At 38.4% G+C, this 26961-nt stretch overlaps 2 protein-coding genes across 2 annotated transcripts in view; both read right to left on the minus strand.

Moving 5' to 3' along the window:
- LOC126469699 (apolipophorins) overlaps positions 1 to 26961 on the minus strand; it is a 738135-nt gene that overhangs the window by 549922 nt on the left and 161252 nt on the right. Inside the window, exons 16-17 of the mRNA XM_050096873.1 lie at positions 17160 to 17347; positions 3751 to 3933 (exon numbers count right to left, since the gene is read on the minus strand). Coding sequence (XP_049952830.1) covers positions 3751 to 3933; positions 17160 to 17347 — 371 coding nt within the window. The remainder of the gene's footprint in view (positions 1 to 3750; positions 3934 to 17159; positions 17348 to 26961) is intronic.
- LOC126469700 (protein GVQW3-like) overlaps positions 1 to 26961 on the minus strand; it is a 90662-nt gene that overhangs the window by 57697 nt on the left and 6004 nt on the right. The window lies entirely within an intron of this gene.

Consider the following 26961-nt stretch of genomic DNA (forward strand, 5'->3'; position numbering starts at 1 on the left):
CTCTCCCACCTCACTTGAATTGAGGCATGCTAGGATAGGCTATGCAGTTGTGCAAAGCCACTGTGCCAGGATGGCATAGTGGCTAGCATATCTGCTTTGTGAACAAGAGACTCAGGTTCAAATCATGGCCTTGATACAAATTTTGATTTTTCACTTCAATCTGCATGTATACACCATAGATGTTTCATTAGATGCTCAGCTGCTGTTCCAATACAGTTGGAAAGCCTCTGCAACACTGTTCATGTTTAGGGAGAATGCCAAGAGGGCTGAGGCGTGAAGGGGTATTTGGACTGTGGAGGGAAACATGCTAGGGTAGTACATGCAGTTGTGCAAAGCCATCATGCCAGGGTGGCATAGTGGTTAGCACATCTGTCTAGTGAGTAGGAGAATGGGTACCGTATTTACTCGAATCTAAGCTGCACTTTTTTTCCGGTTTTTGTAATCCAAAAAACCGCCTGCGGCTTAGAATCAAGTGCAAAGTAAGCAGAAGTTCTTAAAAATGTTGGTAGGTGTCACCACAACTAACATCTGCCATCGAATATATGTAGCACTACACAGGCATGCTTTGCAGGCACAAAGATAAATACTGGCGCCATAACCTCTGCGTCAGTAAATAAATTTTAAAAAATGTGGAAGACGAGCTTTTTTCTCCACCCCGAGTTTTGACCACTGCTTTTCATACATTATCCAATGAAGTAAATACAAATTCTGTATTGTTCATCTTCAAATGTAGCAGCCTTTCAATGTACTATGAAAATCCGACTGCAAGACTGTTTGGGATGTTTGTCTGTCAATATGGCTAACTCTACATTCTGAATTTTTTGGTACCTGTGACAAGAGATGGTTGCTAATAGGAACTTTTATGAATTATGAATCACATGCAGTATTCTCTTCACCACAAGAATAATACAAATGTAAACATTTTGCCATGTATTCTTTCGTGTTTGCTGCTCTCTCATTTAAATTCTGTCTGCCTAATAAACTACGAAACTAAGAGTGAGACAACAGCAAACACGGAAGAATATACATATCATGTCATGTTTACATTCATATTATTCTTATGCCGAATAATGATACAGCCAGAAATGAAGCACGGCAACTGACTAGATTTTCAAATCTAAGATGACTCTAATTTCTGTGCAGAATGTAATGTACTAAAGAGGCGTCTGCAAAGATTTTCAAATGGAGAAAAATTTTCGATAAACTCTCGTTTAGAACATCTTCTATAATATGCAGTCTATTATTTGGTTCTTGTTTATCATTATCAAAGACAGCAGCAATGTAAGTAACAACAAATAGCAGTCTCTTGCCATTGTTTCGCTAATGAGATGATTCCTCTCTTTTCTTTTAATTGTAAGCAGCGGTAGCACGCACAAAAGCAAGTCATGCAGCGAGCGGTGACAGGCCGTAAACACTCATTATCAGAATGCGGCAAACAATGCATGACACCATACAATAATGCATTTTCAGCTTAGAGTGATGTAAAAACCTATACCAAAGAGAATGGCACTTATCAGATCAAAGAAAAATAAGCAATCACTTCAAACCAGACGAAGCACGTGAAAAAGAAAGGGTAGCCGTATAAATATGGGTGGAGCACCTGATGCATAGAAATGCCTACCTGGTAAAGCTTAACTGCTAAGCTTACGACTCGAACCAAACTACTGTAGCTGTATTGTCATTCATTTGACCTAAATTGTGTCTTATATTACAATGGACCAACTTTGTTTTGATTTGGAGGTGCGGTCTAAAACTTTTCTCTCTCCTTGAATTTTGAGCCTCAAATTTCAGGTGCGGCTTAGATTTGGGAATTTTTTTTCCTTGATTTCGAGTCTCATTTTTCAGGTGTGGCTTAGATTCAAGTGTGGCTTAGATTCGAGTAATTACGGTATTGAATTCCGGCCTTGGTACAAATTTTCATTTTTTGCATCAGTCTGGATATATGAATCATGTGAGTGAGGGGAGGGGGGGGGGGGTTGATAAAAGGAGTCAATTATTAACTTATTCCAGTTGTCACGTGTAACCTTTAACCATACTAGCTCACAAGAAATATCTACTTCCATTTCACTATAAGGTAAATTACTTCTAACAGCAACAAAGACACCAACAACAACTGTATTTAATCTATCCTTTTTGAACACCATTAGGTCCTTTGTAAAAATTTTGGCTGAACTTATCTCCAGCTTTGGCCACCTTTTAGTATCTATAACGATTTGAGCTTCAGTGCTCCCTATTAGCACTCGGAGCTCTGGATCTTTCCCAACACTGTTACTACAGTTTGCAACTACAATATTGATTGTTGCTATGTCTACCCTCTGTCTGTATTCTTCCTGCACCCTTTGAAACTGAAGCCCTTTGTGCACTTTCCCCGAGACCCTCTGACCTAAAATGCCACCTGGGCCATCCCGAACAGTCCCTGCTAGCCATGTAGCCACCTCGTACATATAGTGGACACCTGAACTATTAAGTGGAACCCAAAACCCCATCACTCTATGGCACGAATCGAGGATTCTGCCACCTTCATGGTCAGAGAACCATTTGCGTCTCTGATTCAGGCCCTCCACTCAGTTCTATACCAAATGTCCACAACCAGTCCTCTTTCTGTCTGAGCTACTGGACATTAATAACAGCCTCTTTTTACATTTACAGTTAAAACTCTAAGAGTGCACATTTCATGAAGAGTCAGGTAACATATTTCTTCTTCCAGCATATGTCTCATAAAATTTAGGTAACTGCAAGCTCCCAACTGTCATTCTTCTAGCTGACCATGGAGCAGGAACATGGGGAAATTACAGTAGTACCAGAAGGACTCTCTGCCACATATCATATGATGGCTTGTGGAATATACTTATAGATATAGGTATGTTGAGAAGATGGTTGTTAGTAACTTTCATTGTAAAGTGCATAACCATATCTTTCACTTTACTGAGGAACATACAGGCTTCCTCAGTATAGTGTACACCACTTATATCATGACTATACATGTCATCAGTTGCTACAAAAATACTTATCTTGTTGCTCTATGTGCTATCACAGCATTTAAAAATTAACAAATGTGTCTCAAAGCATGAACTGTGGTGACTGACTAGACAGATCAATTTGCCATCATGTTTCTGTATTATAAAAGGCTATTAATTTTTTCTTGGGCTAGTAATCATAATTTGAAATAAATAGTTAAGAAGCATAGTAGTTTTAGTAAAACATTATTGTCAACTAAGATGTATCACATGTGATACCTTCCATTCACTAATTAACATCAGTGAGGCCCACTGAAAAGGTAAGGAGTGAGGACATTACCCACAGAATCAGGGAAGAAAGGAATGCATGCAAAATGCTTACAAAATGAGTGGACAGGATAATAGGACATGTGATAAGACATCAGGGAATAATTCCCATGGTACAAGAGAGAGCTGCGGAGGGTAAAAAGAGTAGAGGAAGACAGAGACTGGAAAACATATATAAATAGTAGAGGATATGGACTACTAATGCCACTCTGAGATAAAAGAGTTTAGGACAGGAGGGAATCTGTGGTGGGCCACATCAAGCCAGTCAGAAGACTGATGACTGAAATTGTATCTTAAGTTATCTCACAGAACTCATTAAATTACATAATTATTCATAGGTACAAATTACACACACACACACACACACACACACACACACACACACACACACACACACACACACACACACACATTTAATACGAGAGGACAGGACAAAGAACAGGTAGGGTCAAACAAATATACTTACTGGGCCTTGATGATTTCAAATTTCTGCTTTGGCAAGCTAAATGAGAGGCTTACTAATTTAGTTCCTCTGACTTTCAACTGACCCTCCACAGCAGAAGATGAGTACAAATTTGTTTTCAGCTTTATACCAGTCTTTCCATAGTAAGCATCCAGACCCATGGTACCAACAACATCAATAGCAACACTGAAACATGACATATAAGAGGTAACTATGACAGTCTCACAATTTCTTACATTCTGTTAGATGACATAAACCATTAGTTCTTATATTGTAAAATAATACCCACATAAAGAAGAGTATTAAATTTTCTAGGATGTAATGTAAGTCAGTAAGAAATTATTGACTTTATAGTAAAATATTATGTAGTAATGCACACATCAAAAAAGTTTTTCGTCACCTTGGTTCTGCAAGTTCCGGAGCCTGCACAGAAAACTGGAATAGAGATCAACACAAACATCTTTTCTGCCCCTTTTTATTGCTCATGAAAACCACACATTGCATGTTGTACCATCATACAGCAAGACCTTCAGAGGTGGTGGTCCTGATTGCTATACACACCAATACCTTTAATATGCAGTAGCATGTCCTCTTGCACTGATGCATGCCAGGACAGACTGAAAGAACTTGTTAAAGACTGATAATCAGATATGTTCTAATAAAATGTGGACCCAGTAAGATACTGGAAAGCCACTACAACAAAAATAAAGGGAAAATCATAGCAAGCAGAAGGATATAAGTGTCCCCTCAGTGCAATGAATAGTTTTAATCTATTCTATGTTAAACAACTTGTAAACTGTAAGAATTTTAAAAAATTGTAACTCAGTGACAACTACACCAAATTTCATAAACAGAGTGTCAATGGGTAGAGCCCATGGAGATCTATCAGAGAATTAAACCAAAATTGTGATAAACATTAATAATTTTCAGCTATAGGCTTGAATGTATGTTCCATCTAAAAAGTTGGCAAATTTAGCCATAAGATTAATTTATATCATAAAAGTAGCAGCAGCGTTCAAGAATAACTATAGTTAGGAAATTAGAGATAGATTCACAATTAATTGTTTATATTTATTAACAATAATATCACTAAAACAAATGTTTTTCATGTTGAAAGTGTTATTTATGTGAAAAACCAGTTTATGTACTAAAAATCTAACTTCAGCACTGAAAAGCTGTTAAAATTTGGAAGTGAGTTCATAAATAATACTTGTATATAACAATAAATTTATATTTTGACATGATCAGCAAACAAAAATACTTAATTCGACTCATTTTCTAGAATATAAATACCCAGCTGCCACCCTGGCTCAGCCTGGCAAGTTTGGGCAGTATTTGTAAGCTGTCTTAGATATGAAGTAGTATTCATGATCTATGGAACATGGACTAATGTATGTATGTATGTCTCTGTGTGAGTTGGATGGGTGGTGAGTCAGTCACTTTGTGAAAGTACTGCGATTTTTCTAAGTGCCACGTTGGGAATCTTCTGCACTTGTTGCCAGTGAACATGTAGGAATATTTTCACACTGGGCACTTAGAAAATTTTTGAGTGTGTCACCGTGAAATATTGTTTCATAATGGACTTACATAACTTTCATGCATGTCACCAGTGAACATTTAGTAACATTTTCAAGCTGTGGACTTAAGAGTATTTTTCATCAGGGACAATTCTGAACTCTGAAATTTTACTACTGATCTAGAGTATATATTTGGACTTGTGGTTTTTGCTAGTTAGTATCTGAAGTCTTTAACTTTAATCTGAAGCATGCTGGACTTAAAATTTTTTGAGGATTTGGAGTGAGTGAGGACCAAGTTGAGATACTGCCTAGTTATTTACATTCTCACATAGGATAAACATTCACCCTTGGAAGTTGATTAAACTTGTTGCTGCAGATCATAAGGAAAATAATTCTAACAAATTCATGCAACTCAGACCCCTGTGAGTTTTAAACTTCATTACACAAATCCCTTCCTGCATTTCTGACTGGTAATTGTAATTTTCCATTTAATAATTTGGGCAAATGCAATGAGTGAATGGTTGGTCCCTAGAAGTTAATGCAGGCAGACTTTAGAAAAATCCATCCTTTCACTGTGACCCATTAATGTGTGCTAATAACTAAAACTTTAATAAATAGATAATTTGCATAGTAGTGCTAGGGCCTCAGAGGTGTTTCAATGATCCATTGGACATTGAATTTCAAGTAACATTTGTTGAGGTAAGTATTTCAATTTTACATTTACATTTTCAAGTTAGCTAGTGCATATAGGAATTAGTGGACAGTGCATTACAATCGCATATGGGGGCTCATCTGGGACTGTTCATGCTGGGATCCAGAAAGCAGAGTAGGGTTGCTAGTGAAAACAGTACTATGATCTATGGGGAACACCGCAGCAGCAGCAACAGCAGCCTGAGTATGAGCTACACCTGTCACTCCACTGGGGATTACAGCTTCAATAACCAAGAGTCAGCATACCACTGCACCCCATCATGTGACTTAGCAGCTCAGCTAGCACTTGGTGGGAAGCAGTCTACAGCAGTTCTACATACACCTCACTGCAGCAGCAGCTGTCACCAGTGTCAGCAGAGGCACAGCTAGCAAGAAAGTTAAGTTTCACAGCAGACACATTAATTGTTGCTTTTAATTTCAGCTCTCTTGCTCTTGGAGCACAAGATAAAGCAGTCACCCAGTAATTGTGATTTAATGGGAGTGGGAATGAGCCTCAGAGTCCACAAAAACAAGAATTACTGGAAATCACCAAGGAAGAAATGCTTAATATTTTGTTGATTCAGGTGGAGAGCTTAAAAACCAAAATTAAGCTGGTCTAGAAAGCTCTAGGGGGAATTCAGACAGCAAAACTGTAAGTCTAAAACTTTCAGTCAATAAAAAATTGGAAGTTTAGAAAATTGAATGAGTGGATTAAAAATGAAATAATGGCTGATTGAGACAAAAACTTTTAGGATGTAATGGGAAAATTTGGGGCAGTGAAACAGCACCTGCTAACCAGAATTGGCACTGTTGAGGTTGAGTTGAAGCGTGGGAGTGACTCAGTGAGACAGGTGTGTGCTGCTAGGAATGAAGACAGGCTCTAGTTAATGTGGATAAGAAGATTGTGGCCAGCTGTGATGAGACCAAGATGATGCTGATAGGTAAACTGGAAAACACAGCAGGCATTTGGGAAAGAGGCAGAACACTGGAAAGCACAGCAGGCAATTTGAGAAAGATATGGAACAGATGGCTGCTGAGAACTATATTGAAATTAACAAAGTAAACAACACTTTAACTAACATAGAATTGCATAGAGGTGGTGGCCTGTATGCATATACCCAGTGATAAGACTTTTTTCAGGTGAGAGTAAATACCATGCTGTAGATTCTGTTGCAGCTTGCGAAGATTGTTTTATGCCTGGTATGTCTGACCAATGTATGGTTAAATTTGTGAGGAGGTTGTTAAAAGTATCTGCTCAAACATGGGCAAATCAAAGGGCTGATCAGTTTGTTTCAGTTGAAGCATTTGAAAAATTGTTTTTGAATACACATTGGAGGCAAGCAAAGCAAAGTAGGTTGCAAAATGATTTTCTGAATGGTCCAATATACTGGGTGGTGAGGTGGGGGGGGATATACCATGAAATAATTTTTCCAGGAAGAGTTAAGAAAGTTGGCACATTTAGACAGACCATTGTGTCTACCCACTAAGATTTATACTTTTAGGAGGAGATTGCCAGAAACTTTTCAGTGGGTTGATACATTGTCCAACCCATTCTATTGAAAATTTTCTAGGTTTTATTGGAAGGATGAATCAGGCACTGTCCCGCAAACCAATTTACAAGAAAATGATCATGTAAGCAGTAAGAGGGAACAGTATGATAATAGGAGTAACAAGAACTGGAGAAATAGCCAGCAGAATTACACTTTGTGATCAAAAGTATCTGGACACCTGGCTGAAAATGACTTACAAGTTCATGGTGCCCTTCATCAGTAATGCTACAATTCAATATGGTGTTGGCCCACCCTTAGCCTTGATGACAGCTGCCACTCTCACAGGCACATTTTCAGTCAGGTGTTGGAAGTTTTCTTGGGGAATGGCAGCCGATTCTTCACGGAGTGTTGCACTGGGGAGAGGTATTGATGTTAGTCAGAGAGGCCTGGCAAGAAATCAGCGTTAAAAAACATACCAAAGGTGTTCTATAGGATTCAGCTCAGGACTCTGTGCAATACCGGTCCATTACAGGGAAGTTATTGTCATGTAACAACTATGATACAGGCTGTGAATTATGAACAGGTGCTCGATCATGTTGAAAGATGCAATCGCTATCCCCAAATTGCTCTTCAACAGCTGGAAGCACGAAGGTGCTTACAACATCATTGTAGGTCTGTGCTGTGATAGTGCCATGCAAAACAACAAGAGATGCAAGCTCCCTCCATGAAAAACACAACCACACCGTAACACCTCCACCCCCGAATTTTACTGTTGGCACTACACACGCTGGCAGATGACATTCATCAGGCATTTGCCATACCCACACCCTGAAATCAGATCACCACATTTTGTACCATGATTCATCATTCCACACAACATTTTCCCACTGTTCTATTGTACAATGTTTATGCTCCTTACACCAAGGGAGGTGTCATTTGGCATTTATCGGCATGATATGTGGCTTATGAGCAGCCTCTCGACCATGGAATCCAAGTTTTCTCACCTCCCGCCTAAATGTCATAGTATTTGCAGTGGATCCTGATGCAGTTTGGAACTCCTGTGTGATGGTCTGAATAGATGTCTGCCTATTACACATTATGACCCTCTTCAAATGTCGGCTGTCTCTTGTCAGTCAACAGATGAGGTCGGCCTGTATGCTTTTGTGCTGTAGGTGTCCCTTCACATTTCCACTTCACCATCACATCAGAACTGTGGACCTAGGGATGTTTAGGAGAGTGGAAATCTCATGTACAGACATATGACACAAGTGACACCCAATCACCTGACCACATTCGAAGTCCATGAGTTCCGCAGGGCATCTCATTCTGCTCTCTCATGATGTCCAATGACTACTGAGGTCACTGATATGGAGTGCCTGGCAGTAGGTGGCAGCACAATGCACCTAATATGAAAAACATATGTTTTTTTTTGGGGGGGGGGGGGGGTGTCCAGATACTTTTGATCACATAGTGTACAATAGACAGAGGAATATGGAAGAAAGTTGGGGATGAAACAGGGGAAGGTATGGCAATGAGAATAGGTATCAAAGGGGTTCCTGGGAAAATGATAACAGAATTGAACCAAGGCCAATGTAAAACAAGGAGAGGAGAGCAGAATAATAGAGAACAACAGGGATGGAGTTCAGAAAACTAGTAATTGTTCCAAATGAAGTCCACTTTGGGACAAGAAAAATGCAAGAAATTGGACCAAGAGATGGGATAATAATTACAGGCAGAACACCAGAAAGTGTTTCAGGAATAATAATAACCACAGCAGGAGAAAGAGGTAAGAGGAGAAAGAATTTGTGGAATCAATGCCCTGGTAGTGCAGTAAGTATTGAAGAAAATAGTATTGGTTTAGCCTCTGTATTGAATGAATCAGGATCAGATGTACAACCTGAGAGGATGAATGTGTGTTGTGATGTTCCAAGTGAGTGTCTAAATGACAACAGTAATAATATTGATTTGGGTATAGTTGAATCAGCTTCAGTGGATGCTATTGTTGTTACTGTTGAGGCCTTAGTCCCTGAATGTGGTGGTTTTGGGGATGGTAGAGACCACAGTGTCTGCACAGAGTGTTTCTGTGAATTGAGGTTTACCTAAGAGTACCCACTCCAGTGATATAGATGAGAGTATTTATAAGCAGGCAGGGATTCTTCCATCAAATGATTTTAATGAGCAGGCAGTGGGACTTGTCTCTAAAGGTCATGGGGAAAGTGACTATGATTTGCAGGATGCAGCTGCAAATAATATCTTTGTTGTAGGAGCTGTATCCAATTCAATGGAGCCTCATGAAATAAACGCTGTTGACATCTGTGTGAATAAGGTTGGGTGGCCACCTTTATTTTTAGAACCATGGGAGGATAGAAGGGAGCGTAATTTTGATTGGGTAGACATGGACATACGGATCTGGAAGTGGGCACCAGATGATTGGGCATTTAGCAAATGTGATTACATTAATTAGTTATGGAAGTGAAGTGAGAAGGATAATGCACACAATGTGGCCTTACAGAAATATTTGATGGAGATAGAGAATTTGATGTATTAAGGGGAGAGTATGTGTTCATGGTGAGAAAAGATAGGATGGGGAGTAATAAAACTACAGTAATCTATAATTGACATAGTGGAAAAAGGGATGAAGATGATGAATTCAAGAATTTCTTGATTTATATAGATGAATAGTATATGGGTGTGAGTGAGGATGAATAAAATACAGAGTGGATGGAGAAAGATGAAAGCAACTATGAGGCCAGTGATTTGGACAGTTTTGCAAAATATATCCAGAAAATGGATACAAAAATATGGGAGAAGGAAAAATTAAATTCATCAGGGAGCTACGGAGGTTGAATTTAGGGAATACAGAATTTTGAAATTCATTTGAGTTCATATTTGCAGAGGATGATTGAGATAGAACCACATAGTGGGGGTCAGGTGTGTACCATGGTGAAAGACTGTTTACATGAAGTAGAGGAGGACCTCCTAGATGAGAGAGAATTAAAGCATGAATACATTCATAAGGTGCAGCCAATAATTGATGATAAAGTGGGAAAAGTATGTGAAAAAGTATGTGAGACTGCTCTGGTAGTCACTAGCAGTTCCATTAGTCAAATAGCAGAACATTTTTATAATCATCTCAGGACTGACAAGACAGTTGAATTTCCAGTCAGAGGGATGAGAATTAAAAATGCCATTGGGAATAATAGAAAATCAGTGAGGAAGGACACTGTATTAGATACAGACATAGGGAGAGAATTGATTAGTTATGCATTCCTTATGAGTGGAAAATTTGATCCTTGGCATTGATTTTTTGAGTGAGAATGGGGCACATATTAACTGTAGGGGAACATATTAACTGTAAAGATCATGTGTTGGAACTGAGTGTTGGAGGAGGCATGAATAGAGTAAAATTCAAAGGTGCAATAAATGATGATGTCTTTTGGCAAGCTTGCATCTGGTGAGGTGAAGGTTGAGGAAGAGATAAAAAGAAAGGTAGTGAATGGAAAACTAGAACATTGTAGTACATCCTTTGGAAGTAGGGTCCTGTCAAAACATAACACACCTATGGCATGTCAGAGAATTTTTGGCAGTTCCAGTAACAGATTGAACATAACAAGGAGACGAATGATGTAGTCGTTGACAAGTTTTCACATATGCCAGTGGGGGTGAGGACAATGCTGAAGAGGAGGAGGAACATACTGAATTCATAATGATGTACGCAAAGGAGGTAGGTGAAGAGAAAAATATTAGAAGTATGTGCAATGACATAAGACAGATACAGAATACTGATCCTAATCTAAACATACTGAAGAGCAGGTTCACAACAGAGGAGTAAGAGAAACTTGATAAATTTTGAAAATTTGCAAGGGGGTACTATTTCACAGAAAAAACATAGACAAAGAGGAGTGGTGACTGTGTTGGACTGAGGAAAATGTGCAGTCCATCATGAATTACATACATTTGGGCCATGATCACCATGGCACACATAAATGCTTGGGGGTGTTACAAGACTATGTCTCATTCAATAATATGGATTGTAGAGTTAGGAAACAGCTGGGTGCATGTGACAGGTGCCAATGAGTTAAGCACAATACAATTACCGGTCAAGGGGAGACACAAATCATTCAACCTCAGGGTGTGGGAAAAAATCGAAATGAGCATATGGCATCATTGGCCAGGAGACCCTATGAAGAACTGTACAGAATTAAAAGAGCTACTAGTAAAACTTTGGTATCGTAATTGGAGATGGATTATTTCAAGAAACTCAGGAAGCTGGACGGCACTGTTTTCAGATAACAGTTCACAATTTATTTCCATGCGGTGGAAGGATTATGCAGCAAGCAGGCATAAAGTAAGTTTACAACCAGGAAAATAACCCAGCTGAATACTATACGCACAAGCTCAAAAGATTATGCCAAACATATTGCTATCAAAATCATACATGATGGGCTGAACACGTTGCCTCATTCAAGGATGTGATGAATAGCATTAAAAACAAGGCAACAGGATTCCAACCATGTGAAGTGATGCTAAATAAGAAAGCAGGAGCCTAATAGGTGAAACTGTGGAATTTCCACCTGGGCTGCTATTGTCAAGCAGGAATGGATGAAGTCAATCATAGTTATATATGCCAATTTGAGACATTATAACAAAAATAATCAAATAAAACAACAGTTAATTCTGGTTTTTATTATAATTAACTGTTGGTTAATGCTATTATTTCGGTTATAATGTCTCAAATAGACATATATCACTGTCTGTGCCTGATAGGTGGCGCAACTTGTGTCTTGTTTTCATAGCAGCAATGTAAGCTACAGGGCCATTCAGTCTGATGTTCCTTGCAGGTACATGTACTGAAGGCTGGAAGTTTTTAATTTTTGACTTGAGTACATCTGCTCTAAACTTTGACTATTGCCTTCTTGCAAAGTAACTTTACCTAAGTAACATCTCTATGTTATGACATTCTTCATTTTGGTTTCCGTCAAACTTATTTTTCAATGTACTATGTTATAGGGTTTTTAAATTTTCATTCTAATAAAGACACCCTTGGAAGTGTTAAAACCTAGGTAAATGTATTAAACAATTACTTGCAACTGGTTGACTGTGTTACTTCTCCATTGAAAAATATTTTTACAATTTTTATTATTAGATTACAAAATTGGGGTAAAAAAATCTTAGTTTATGAAATTGAACTAACCTTTAAAAATCCCTGAATACCATCATCTGAGCTTTCTCATTCTTCTTCTTCTTCATTGTTGTTCTCTTCATACATAAGATGGTCTTCACTGCCATCAAGAGAAATATTTAACAGTAACTGCCATCAAGAGAAAGATTTAATAGTAACGTCTTCTTTCACTCTAGACCATGACTGTTTTATATAATGACACACATATTTGATTGCAGGTCATTTTAAAGCTTCTTTTGCCATGAATTCATGTTGGATTTCATCCATCATCCATTTGTTCCATTCCTCTCTCATATACACTTTACATGGTTCATTTACCAAGACATTAAGAGTTTGCAATTGCAAAGTAAGTCATCCCAGAATAACAGCAAGCTCTGTATTTCCCTGTCTCAATACCACTTTCAAATGACTACTAAACTGATCTAGCATAAGAAGAGAACTCTTCTTGAATAAAGCCCTACCCTTCCCTCCCACACTCTGTTAATCCATAATTTCAGACCAGCCTTGCCCATCCAACCCTTGTCATGTACATTAACACCTGGTGGTATTTCTGAAGGTTTTGGCATTGTTTTGCACTTGAAAATGATCATTGGATTAAGTTTAGTACCATCAGATTTCGCTTAGTTCCACATCAGTTTGCTTTCAATATTGCATAATAACGTGGTGGAGAAACAACAATACTTTCTCTTCATACTCTTGTGGAAATTTCTGAGATATTTTGGTTTTGGCCTGCATGCTAATTCCATGATGCTTCCTAAACCTGTAGCACCAACCAACACAACCCTTAAAGTCTTTTAAGTTCCACTGTAGTAGCAGCTTAAGAGCATGTGTTTCAAACATTTTTGTATTAATTCAAATGTCATTTTGACAGTGTCCTTGAATCCATTTCAATAGATCATCTTCTAGTTTTGGCCATTTTGCATTCAGTCCTCCTTTTGCATACTTAGTGTTCCTCATTTTCTTAAGTTCTTCTTTACTAGCCCACTGAACATGAATAACATTATTGGTGGAGCATCAAAATGCCACTCAGCTGCTCTGTTTCCATGTCCTTCTGTGTATGCTATTACTTTCAATTTATAGCCCGCATCATATGAACACCTTTTTTTTTTTTATTACGAAACTACCTACTAACAAAAATATTCTACTGTTACCAATAACACAAATCACTTTTAATTCAAGTTCACTGGCACCATAGACTGCAATGATGCATCATAGGCTAGACATTGTTCTGTGTTTGAGATGGCAGAGCAGGAGAGAGACTATGTTCGCAAGCTTATGAATCCCTGTAACTCATACTCATCTCATCAGTGCGCTGCTACAGCCAGTTGAATCTAATGTTGCCAGATAGAGATAGGTTCACCAAGGCATCAAATATATGGCCATTTTTAAGACTGGTGGGAATTTTAAATGAGACACTCGAAATTTTTTTTATTAGTTTTGAGTATGAGGCCCACCTGAATTTTTGAGGCAATCTTTTGAAGACAAAAGTGCATCTTATATTCCATAAAATATGGTACATGTTTGCAATATTTGACATCTGCTATTGGAGCAGTCACCCTGTATGACAAATTCTGATGCTTATCAGATGACAAAAACTCCCTCTGAAAGCATGTGGCCAGATTTCCCAGTGCTGAAAAGTCGTTGAGTAGAAAAAAATGTTGGAAAAGGCCACCATGACAGATTAAAGGAACCTATGAAAGACTGAAAATCAGGGATGTTCAAACAAAATGTGAACCCAGTAAGATACTGGAAAGCCAGTAAGCACAGAAATAAAGGGAAAATTATAGTGTGAATGAGAGTATAAGTGCACCCTCAGTGCGATGAACAGTTTTTAAGTCATTCTGTGTTAAACAACTTATAAACCAAATCAATTTTAAAATTTTTTTAACTTGGTGACAGTTGCATCATTTTCATAAACAAAGTGTCAATGGATAGGTCTCATAGAGACCTGTTAGAGAATTAAACCAAAATAGTGATAAGCACCAACATTTTGTAACTATAGGCCAGAATGTGTATTTTGTGTTGAAAACTTGGCACATCTGACCACAAGATTAATTTATATTATAAAAGTAGCAGCAAAATTAAAGAAAAACAATAGTTAGGAAATTATAAATGGTTTCATATTAATTGTTTATATTTATTAACAATATCACCAAAAGTGACGTTTCTCATTTTAAAAGTGTAATTTTTTTGAAGACCAGTATGTGTACTAAAAATCTAATTTCAGGACTAAAAAGCTGGTAAAATTTGGAAGGGATTTCATATATAATACTTGTTTGACTCATGTAACCTATGCAAGAATTTAAATATCTGGCCACCAGTTAACTCATGCAGTCTGATTTGTGCTGTATTTGCCAGCAGTCTCTATGTGAGTTGAAAAGGTGGCAAGTCAATTGCTTTGTGAAAGTATTGAGATTTTTCTAAGTGCTGCATTGTGGACTTAGAAAATTTTTGCCTGTGTCACCAGCGAATTCTTTAAAATATTGTCATATTGGTAAATTAGAAAATTTTTGAGTGTGTCACGGATACACACTTAAAAATACTGTCGCATTGTGGACTTAGAAAATTTCACGTATGTCACCAGTGAATATTTAGTAATATTTTCAAGTTGTTGACTTCAAGTATTTTATTCAGTAGGGGATGATTCTGAACTCTGAAATTTTACTGCTGATCTAGATTGTAGATTCAGTCTTGTGATTTTTGCCTGTTAGCATATGAAAACTTTAATTTGAATCTGAAGCAAGTTGGACTTGTAATTTTTCAAGGCTTTAGAGTGAGTAAGGATGTAGTTGAGATAATGCCTGGTTACTTACATTCTGCATAGGAGAAACATTCATTCTTGGTAGTTGATTACAATTGTTGCTGCAGGTCACAAGGAAAATAAATCTAACAATTTCCTTAAACACAAACTCCTTTGAGTTGTGAACTTTATTCAGCAAATACCTGTCTGCATTTTTGATTGGTAATTGCAATTTTCTACTGAATAATTTGAGCAAATGAAACAAGTGAATGGTTGATCCCTAGAAGTTAATGTAGCCAGAATTTAGAAAAATCCATTCTTTCACTGTGGCCCATGATGATGTGCAACTAACCAAAACTTTAATAAATAGATTAAATGCACAATAGTGCTGGGAGCTTAGAGCTGTTTCAGTGATCCATAGGACACTGACTTTCAAGTGGCATTTTTTCAGTTCAGTACTAACATTTTACACTTACATTTTCACGTTAGTTAGTGCATATAGGAATAAGTGGGCAGTGCAGTACAGTGTTGTGTACTACATATTAAATTTCCAGTGCCAACTTGTTCCAGTGAGTTAAAAAAATTCCCTGGGAGGTGCTAAAATGTTGTATGGGCATATTCCAGTCAAAATTATCCCTGGCACTGTTGACAAATGAGATAGTACCTAGAAGTCTCTCCATAATTACACAACTGTTAAACTTGAACTCTGCCCCTGTATGAAGATATCAAGCTACATTCATGCTCATGATCCAACATTAATTTTCTCATAAGCTTTGACATTTTGTATAGCTTCACTTTCTACATATGATTTTATAATTTTAAAATCCTTATTTTGTAAGTAAATTAAGCTGTTTATAAACATTTTAGTGAAAATAAACATCTTAGATGGTCCTGAAACTGAATTACTGTAATATAAAATGATAGCCTCATTTTCAAATTGCTGTGTTCATACATAATAAAATTTGGGATGCATAATAACAAATCAAATTAGGATAGAATGCTACTAACAATTTATAGGAGGTGCTGATTGCCAGACAGACACATTTAGAAGTAGGCTGTTGGATATTATTCTGCTACCAAACAAAGTTGTTCATCAGATGCAAAAAAGCAAACACACACTTTCATACATGCACAACTTGCACCCATATGGCTACAGAGTCCAAAGATGAAAGTGGCCATGTGAGTTGGTCACTTTGTAGAATAGCTGAATAATAGCCAATCATCTTCTTTTAAATGTGCCTGTCTGTTGCTCAATGCCTCCGCTATGTGGTGAGTAGCACTCTCCATTATAATTCTTACGTTTAAATAATTTTATTCATATTTTAACCTTTGTAATAAATGTACTAACAACACATACGCATACATCACAATGTATGAGATATGGAGCTAACATTTATCAAGATGATAACACCCAACAGAGATTGGGCGCTAATGACCATAGAAGTTTTGCGCCCTAAAACCACAAACAAAAAAAAAAAAAAAAAAAAAAAAAACCAACAGAGATGTACTTTCATATATAACAGTGGAGCTGTTGACAGTTTCCTGCTGATGCTCATGGTAGAAAGTGTCTTCTTGTGATTTAGGCAGCCTGACACATTTATTATATGTATCTCTGTCAGCTGTTACTACAAATAACTTATATGACTGCGAATAATTAATTGTTCTAGTTTTCTTTTCTCTTTATTCTAAATCTAGAGCTGAAAATGATCTAATATGGACAAAACCAGTTAGTATAGTTAAATAAAAAGTGTGATCAAAACTGTTCTCTTCACCACACAAGAGATTTGTCGTACCTTGGTTTTATTTCTCCTTTTAAATCCAGGTGACCTGAAGAATTGAAATCAGTAATATTGAGCTGACCAGACATTTTTAGATGAACAGCAGCAGTGCCGACAGCATTCAAGTTGATTGGAAATCCACTTCCAGTAGGAACAACATAGTTTGTATCCAAAAACATCAAAGACTTCTTGAGAAATACTTCCTAGAAGATATACACATCTAATTGAGATAGGTTACAATAAAAACTTTCCCCATCATAAATGTTTCAGGCTAAAATTAAATGCTTTAGAATTACACAGTTAATAAACGACTTAAATACAGTTTGCTGTTTCAGTACATCTATCAATGAAATCAGCACAATATGGTTAGGAACCACACTGTTATTCATGATATTAGCAATACAGTGAATTCCTGCTTTAACTGTTAGAAAGGAAAACTATTTATTGATCAAAAATTATAAGAATAGTTAAACGCGCAAAAATTTCATTTCCATATTAATAAAAAAATGTTATGCTACTGAGCCTATATATAGCACTGGCATCAAAACAGAAGCCCTTTAAGTTTTGTGTTAAAAAAAAGTAAGTTGAATACTCTTCAGTATTTAAATTTCTCTTTTTTGGTCTAAATTAATGATTTCCCATCACACATTAGGGATTCTGAACCAGTACTGTTTGCAGATGACACCAAACTGTTGATTGAAGGGAATAAAGAAGAAAATCTTACTGCATCTGCAAAAGATATTACAAAACGAGTGTCTGAACGGTTTACCAGAAACAGGCTAGTAGTTAAGCCCCAAAAAACGGTACTCATGAATTTCCACACTGATCAAACTAAAAATCTGGCACAACCTGTAATATTTATAGATAACCAAAACATTAGTGCTGTCAATGAAACTAAATTTCTTGGGATTCATATCAAGGAAAATCTTAAATGGAGCACTCATATCACATCCCTAAATTCAAAACTAGCAAAAATGAGCTATGTAGTAAGAATTCTTTGCAACAACACTAGTGCAGAAACAGTTGGGGCTGTATACTTTGCTCATGCACATTCAATACTGAAGTACTGTATCATTTTTTGGGGAAATGTACACCAGGCCATAACAGTTTTCAGGAAACAAAAGGCAATTATAAGAATAATGAAACAAGTGAGCAGTATAAAACAATGCAAACCTTTCTTTAAAGATCTAAAGATCCTACCCTTTCCCTACAATTGTATACTGGAAGTAGTCATGCATGTCAAAAAAAGCATACTGAGAAAAGAAAACCTTTTTCCTCAAAACAAAAGTGTCCATGATTACAGTACCAGGTCAGACAGTGACATACATGTTAATCATTGTAACACCACATTATGCCAAAAAGGTGTATATCATGCAAGAACAAAACTTTACAACAGATTACCAAGACATATAAAATCTCTTCCTGAACTACAAAGCTTTAAAAAGTCTGTGACAGCCTACCTTCTGAAAAATTGCTACTATTCAATCTCACAGTATCTTATGCAATAAAAAATGTAGTTTCTATCTTTAATTGTAGAAATAAGTTATAATATACAATATTTCAAAAAATTTGTAATTATTAACTGTATAGATCCAATTCACTATAAAAAATTAAATAATGTATGTTAGGCGTTTGAAAAAGCAATAGATAAAAAGGTTTCTGTCCAATATCCTATGTAAAATATATGTACTGAAAAAGAGTTTTATATGGACAAATAAATATATAAGTAATAAATAAATCAACTAGTTTTACAGCTAGGCTTCCAACATACAACAAATATTACTCAGAACTTTGAAAAACACGTAAACTATAAAAACACATTAAAATTGATTTAATTAAACTTCAGGTTATTTAATTATAGATTAACTGATGAAATTGCTATCGGAGCAATCAAAAGTTCTTTATCTGAGTAAATCATCCTTTTTGGACCTACAAATTGTTTATGTGCCTGTCTGCAACTCTCAACTATTCAGTGAGTTGTGGCCTTCACTCTAAAATTATTTAGAACTGAAGACATATTTAGTAATTTCTCTCAGCACTGTATTCATGTAAGTTACTGTTACTTAGAAACTGGAATTGATTATCAATGAGAGAATCGATGTCTTGTAGAACTATTAGTTATTTAACTACTGCTTGGACACATACCTATACACAACTGTAGGTGAACATAGCATACGGTTACCATTACATCATTCTGTGCAGTTGGGAGGTTCTTCAAAATAGGTGACTGCCAAGTCATTTTTGAATAACAGTACTCTGATGTATCATCACTCATGTCATGTGCAATTCCAGAGACTGCACATCCATAGAGTTCACAGGCCTGCTTATAGAGGCCACTTGGGTCAGCCCCCTGGCATGCACAGGTGTGCCGCCAAAGAAACACTGTTATTTAAGTAAACACAATAAAGAGCTCATCCTACCCTGTACCCGGTTTTACTGTTGTCCAATCAACATGTTCAGGGCAATGCACAACCTGTGTCTTACAAGTTGCTCTATAAAGTACTATGTTCCATAAATTGTACCAAGCAAGGTGGCACAGTGGTTAGCACACTGGGACTGGCCAGCCTGATTGTTTTTCGCGATTTCCCTAAATCACTTCAGGCAAATGCTGAGATAGTTCCTTTGAAAGGGCATGGTCGACTCCCTTCCCCATCTTCTGTAATCCAGTGGGACCAGTGACCTCACTGTTTGGTCCTTTCCCCCAAATCAACCAACCACCCATCCATAAATCATGTTTGTTCTTATTTTTAACAACTCAAATATGAGTAATTACATAACATTTTACACTTTACAATTAGTGTTCTGAAAATGGATATAACGAAACTATAAGAAGACAACACTGAACTGAAAATGCTAAAATTAGTGCATGACAGAATGATCCTTCTGAAAAAATGGACAAAAGATAAACATTGAGATAAACAGAAAGATAAACATTGAGAAAACTGTGAAAGCAAGCACATGGCGACGTCTTTCATGAACTTTCTACAACAGATTGTAGAAAGCCAGTACACAGTTCTCGTTGTCATCCCTTATACAGCTGATAGTTGTTCATATTTGAAACTGTGAATACATTTCATGTACTTGAAAAGTAAGGTATTTGAGGTCGATCCAATGTTTAGATCAGTTTATTCCTGAGCAATTGTAAACAAGTGCATCAAGCACACTAATGGCAACCTTAAAACTGTTTCTGAATACTTATCAGAGTGTAATATAATGAAACATATTGTATCTCAAGTACCAGGAATGGGGCCACATCTGTTCCTTTTGCCCATTAATGATCTAAGCTGAAACATAGATTCTCATAAAGCAATGTTATTTGCAGTACCACAAAAAAGGGAAACTGAGTAAAACTTACAGCAATCAGTAAATTCTGTTACAAAAAAACTTACCAGCTGGGTGTAGAATTAAAATTATTTTTTAAACTATCACATTAAAATTTCACAATGCTCCAAATAAGAATATGTCCATTCCATTTCTCTTAAGCAACACTGAATGACTTGTTCCATCCCTGGTACGAATTTCCATTCTGACCTCCACGTATTTTCTCTTTAATGGAGAATACTATGAACAAACACAAGGAGTCACAAAGTCCCAATGGGGAGCCCAGTCTCACCTGTGGTAGCGAATTTCTATTTTGAGTACTTCAAGGAGGAAGCTTTGGCATCATCCAAATGGAAACCTACTTGTTTTCTACATTATGTGGATGACTTGTTAGTGATCTGGCCCCATGAAAGGGACAAGCTCCTAGACTTCCTTACACACCTGAACTCCATATATCTGAACATCAAATTCACTATGGAGACCGAAGGAGAAGGAAGATTACGATTCCTGGATGTCATGGTCAAAAGAAGAGCAGATAACACCCTTGGCCATGGGGTATAAAGGAAGAAAATGCACACTGACCTGTATTTGCAAGCAGATAGCTGCCACCACACTGCGCAGAGGAATGGGGTGCTAAAAACACTGGTGCACAGGGTACACACCATCTGTGACGCAGAGAGTCTGCCCTGAGAGCTGGAACACCTCAAAACTGTATTCAGGAAAAATGGGTACTTGGAATGGCAGATCAGACATGCTCTCTGCCCCACCTCTACAGTACAACGTGTGGAGATGGAAGAAGTCATGGAGAAAGAGATAGCCACTGACTATATACTGTATACTGGCACACTATCAGGACAAATATTGAGGAAACACCGAGTAGGAACATTTTTCCCCACCAAATAAAACATGAGCACTATTGGGAAGTGTCAAAGATGATCTTAGTTTGTGGAAGTCCGGCATATACTAAATTCCATGTCAATGTGGGAAGACTTATATTGGACAGACAGTGTGCACCGTCAAAGATTGTTGCCGAGAACATCAGAGGCACACTCAACTTGGGCACCCCAACAAGACGGCAGTCACAGAGCACTGTTTGTCCAAAAATCACGAAATGGACTACCAACATACCAGGGTCTTGGCACAGACATCTAAATAATGTGACAGCGTCGTTAGAGACGCTATCGAAATTCGTACCAGGGATGGACTTGTGGCGATGTCATTTATCCACTGCACCAAAAACAGCGGGTGAAAGCTGCAGCTGATAGATATTTATCTTTGCCATAGTCGGCTTGGTTACGAGTTGTTTATTCTTGTTAGTTTTTGATGTGTGCTTGGAAAATAAAATGTTTTCTCATCTCATGAAAAAGCTGTTACTTCATAAAATATAAAGGCTCCCATAGACTCATCAACCAAGATTGCAGCTACAACCTCAGCAGAGCATGGGAATCAGCACTGAGTCTAATTAAAAAGATGCTCAGCAAAGGAAACAAACAGGCAACTAGGGTGGATAAGGCAATTTCCCCGATGTCACTACAGACGCCGACGCCAGCATCTCAGCGACCACTGATGTGTGGGCGCAGACCACAGGGAGTACCGCTCATGAGGGGAGGGGATTTAAGACAGCCGCTCACCCTCAGGAGCTCAGTTTGTCAGCGCACCTGATGATAGCAACATGTCTTATCGCCAAAATATTGTGCCCGTTGGACACTATGGACCGGCAGTACACCTGTGGACTGGTCGAGCAAAAAAAAAAAAAATACTGATTTAGTGTTGTGGGGACCTCACCATCAATAAAGTAAAATATTTTACAACAAGACTCTGTGATGACAAGTGTGGTCTCTTCCAGAGAGACTATGTTTCACTTGCTAAGTATGTAAATGTTTACAAATACAGTGTGTAGTAAGTTCATTTACTGGCATTCTGCTTCTTCCTGTGAACATTCCCAGCTGGAATTCCCACAATGGTAACCCACCATGATATGGATGCTGTGACTCATCAAACTACAGTCATAGATACAGCTGGCAATGATCTCACACAACAGCGAAATGATGGAAAGCAAATTAGTCCTGGCTGACAGATTTTTTGCTAACCTACAGCAATGACAATAGATGGATGTCACGGACTACAATGACTGCCATCAGTACATTCCTGGTGTAACACATTTCCTGCAGCCATGACCAACTGACATGATCTGAACGATTACATACACTCACAGGTGATGTCACTAGGCCTAACATTCCTGACATAGCCAAGCTGACACAACTGGCTGTGTTGGGTTCATGCTCAAATTGGTGACATGGCATTCAACAGCTCCACACTGTGCAAACTATATGAATACAATGAACTTGCTTAAGCTACTAACAGCTCAAACAAGTGGACCAAACTAGTTTTGCTCCACTTCTGACTGACAGTAGTAGACTGTACATGTAATGCAACTCAACAAATCAATACTACCTCACTGACACTGGTTTGGAAGTATGCAAAAAACTACCAACAGAGTTTACATTTGCTATTCAACTATGGGCTGCAAATGATAATCATATCAAACTTTTCAAAACTGTCACATGCACGTGGACCGCAGTGTATTTGAGTAATTGCCATGGCATTTTCTGGTTGCAGATGTTCAAGAATGAATCTTGGATGCAGATTTTCTGTTACATTTCTCTCTTCCCAGATCTAATATGAGATAACCTCAGATAGACCAGCAGTGAAGAGTCAGTTCCCAATATCACAGGAAATCCAACACCAGTTCCACAGGCAGTTCCAGAAGGGACTGTCCATGAACACCACACTCAGTCTCTACACATGACACCTGTCTGTAAATGCTTCATGACTGTCAAGTTTTAGAATTGGAAATACAAGAGGTGACAATGAGTTATGAAAAAGTGAAAAAGGAGATCAAGCTACACAATGTGAATCTTGAAGCACACACCACAATACTTTCATTATGTAGTGAAATAGATTCCACACATTCTTACATGTGGCACATAAAGCAGGAATGTCATCATCATCTCCAAATAATATCCACTGTCAACCAGACAGCACCTTCTGTGATGCCAGCAGGTGACACATACAAGGGTGAGTCAAATGAAAACCTTAAATTTGTAATAACAAATAAAAATTTTCCACAGTTATCCTCAAATTTGGTAAGCATGCTACAAACAGCATGCAGAATCACCTGTAGATGGCTGCATAGTGCAGATGCACAGATGCTGTCGCAGTATCAGTATAAAGATGGCCGCCCCACTTGCGACTTGCACCAGGGAAGAACAGTGTTCTGTTATTTGGTTTTTGCATAGTGCAGGTGTGAAACCTATTGAAATTCCTTGATGAACTAAGGTTAAGTATGGTGATGCATGTTTGTCATAGCAGCAAGTCTACGAATGGAGTAGGAAGTTCGCAAATGGTGTGACTTCGGTGGAAGATGCTCCTCATCCAGGTCAGGCACAACGAGTAGTGACTCCACAGAACATTACAGCAGTTGAAGCCATAGTGAAGGAAAACCACTGAATGACATTGCAGCATGTTTACAGATTAGTCATGGGTCAGCACACCACATTGTGCATGATGTGCTCCAGTTTCACAAAGTGTCTGCAAGATGGGCGCCACAGTAGCTGATTCCTGAAATGAGAGAATGACGTGTTGATACTTGTGAAGAACTTCTTCAGAGCTTTGAATGAGAAGGTGATGGCTTCCTTGCAAGAATCTTTACTGGGGACAAAACCTGGGTTCACTGCCAACAACCAGAAATGAAGAGAGCAAGCAAGGAATGGCGCCATTCCTCATCACCAAAACCAAAGAAGTTTCGAACAGAACCATCAGCAGGGAAGGGTATGCTGACTCTCTTTTGGGACGAAAAAGGTGTCATTTTGGAGCATTACATGCCTTGAGGGACCACTGTCACCAGTGCATCATACACAGATCTCCTAAAAAAAATCATCTGCAGCCTGCAATCAAATCAAAGTGACTTGGATTGCTGTCAGCAGGAGTGTCTTCCTCATCCACCATACTCACCAGACCTTGCCTCAAGTGATTTCCATATGTTTGGACCACTCAAAGATGCGATGGGAGGAAAGAAGTTCCGTTCTGATGAAGAGGTACACCACGCGGTGCATGAGTGGTTATGTGGACTACCAAAAGAATTTTTTTCTACAGGAATTTAAGCACTTTGTAAGTGTTGGAGGACTTGCATTGAGCGTGGGGGAGATTATGTTGAAAAGTGATACAGCTTTGTACCACTACTACACAATAAATAATATTTCAAAAAATATTTAAGGTTTTCATTTGACTCACCCTTGTATGTACAGCTGGGAGTCGGGACATATCACACTCCGCAACTCATCCCAAATACAGGCCAGTACAGTGAACTTTTCTAACAGTGTGCATGCATCTCCCATGCGCCAACCTTGCTGACCCTCCATTTCACCAATGAATGGTGTGCCATTTAAACAGAGGAGACCAGGCGTACTACAAGCAGCTAAAACTGCTATCGATGACTTACTGCAAGGTGAAATAGCCAGGCAACCAGATGGCCTGTGGGCTTCACCCATACATTTAATTCCCAGGAAAGATGGAATGTACAAATTATCTGATGAATACTGGGCCCTCAATGCTCACACAGTACCTAACAGTGACTCAATACCGAACATCCAAAACTTTACTCACACTGTAGCAGGAGCTGCTGTGTTTAGTGTTCTAGACTGTAAAAAAGCTCGCCTGCAAATTCCCAAGGCTACCGTGGACATATCCAAAAATAAGATAACACCACCATTTGGACTCTACAAATTTTTGTTCATGCCTTATGGCTTGAAAAATTCAGTCCAAAGTTGGCAACACTTCACTAATAACATACTCTTCAAATTTCCATTCTGTCACACATACCTGGATGATATTTTGATTTTTTTGGCATAACTGAAAGATCTTGAGGAGCCTAATGCACCCATTGTTGTGATCCTTCAACATTAACGACTTGCATTCAGACTTGTTTTGCCACCTTGATTATGTTGCACAACTAACATTCAGCATCTCAAGGGTGTGGACAATGTTACTGCTGATTACCTATCTCAAGCAAATGCATTCTCAGCTGACATCAACTATGATGAACTGACCAAGGTCCAACAACAGTATATGCAAATCTGCAATCTTCTGCAAGATACTATAACTGAATTGAAGCTTGAGCAGCACACTATCCCTGGTTCCTCCATGTAGATCTGGTGCGATGTTTCACAACACTATCATCTTTCACTGGTCCCACTCCCTTGGAGGAAGCCATTTTCAATAGCTTGTACAGACTGTCACACCTGAGGGTACATCCCACTACTAAACTTGTTAGGACCATTTTTTTCTGCCCAGATGTGAAGTGGGACTGCAAACTGTGGACCAAAACCTGCTTGGTTTGTCAGCATTGCAAGACTGATTGACAAACATATTTGAAATGCAGATGGCATGAAATACACAACGTCTGGTTGCAGCATGTCCACTTCAACCTGGTCAGCCCCCTACTGGAGGTTTCCAGTATATGCTTTCCATGAGTGATCGCATCATCTGTTGGGTGAGGCAAAATTCACACCAGACATAATGGTGGAAACATGGCAAGGACATTTTCACAACTGCAGATATTGTGTTTTTGCTGCCTAACATTCATCACTACAAACCAAGGCCATCTATTTGGCCCTATACTGTTCTCCAAACTACACTATGTGATCAAAAGTATCCCAACACCCCCAAAAACTTACATTTTTCATATTAGGTGTATTGTGTTGTCACCAACTGCCAGGTACTCCGTATCATTGACCTCAATATCATTAGACATCATGAGAGGGCAGAATGGTGTGCTCCGCGGAACACACGGACCTCGAACGTGGTCAGGTGATTTGGCGTCACTTGTGTCATATGTCTATATGTGAGATTTACACACTCCAAGACATCCCTAGGTCCACAGTTTCTGATGTGACAGTGAAGTGGAAACATGAAGGGACACATACAGCTCAAAAGCATACAGGCCGACCTTGTCTGTTGACTGACAGAGACCGCCGACAGTTGAAGAGGGTTGTAATGTGTAATAGGCAGACATCTATCCAGCCCATCACACAGAAATTCAAAACTGCACCAGGATCCACTACAAGTACTATGACAGGTAGGCAAGAGGTGAGAAAACTTGGATTTCACGGTCGAGCGGCTGCTCATAAGCCACACATCACGCTGGTAAATGGCAAATGACACCTCGCTTGGTGGAAGGAGCGTAAGCATTGGATGACTGAGCAGTGGAAAAACATTATGTGGAGTGATGAATCATGGTACACAATGTGATGATCCAATGGCAGGATGTGCATATGGGAAATGCCCAGTGAACGTCATCTGCCAGCGTGTGTAGTGCCAACAGTAAAATTCGGAGGCGGTGGTGTTATGGTGTGGTAGGGTTTTTCATGGAGGGGGCTTGCACCCCTTGTTGTTTTGCATGGCACTATCGCAGCATAGGCCTACAATGATGTTTTAA

Source organism: Schistocerca serialis, chromosome 3 (assembly GCF_023864345.2).
Source record: "Schistocerca serialis cubense isolate TAMUIC-IGC-003099 chromosome 3, iqSchSeri2.2, whole genome shotgun sequence".
NCBI classification, from domain to species: domain Eukaryota; kingdom Metazoa; phylum Arthropoda; class Insecta; order Orthoptera; family Acrididae; genus Schistocerca; species Schistocerca serialis.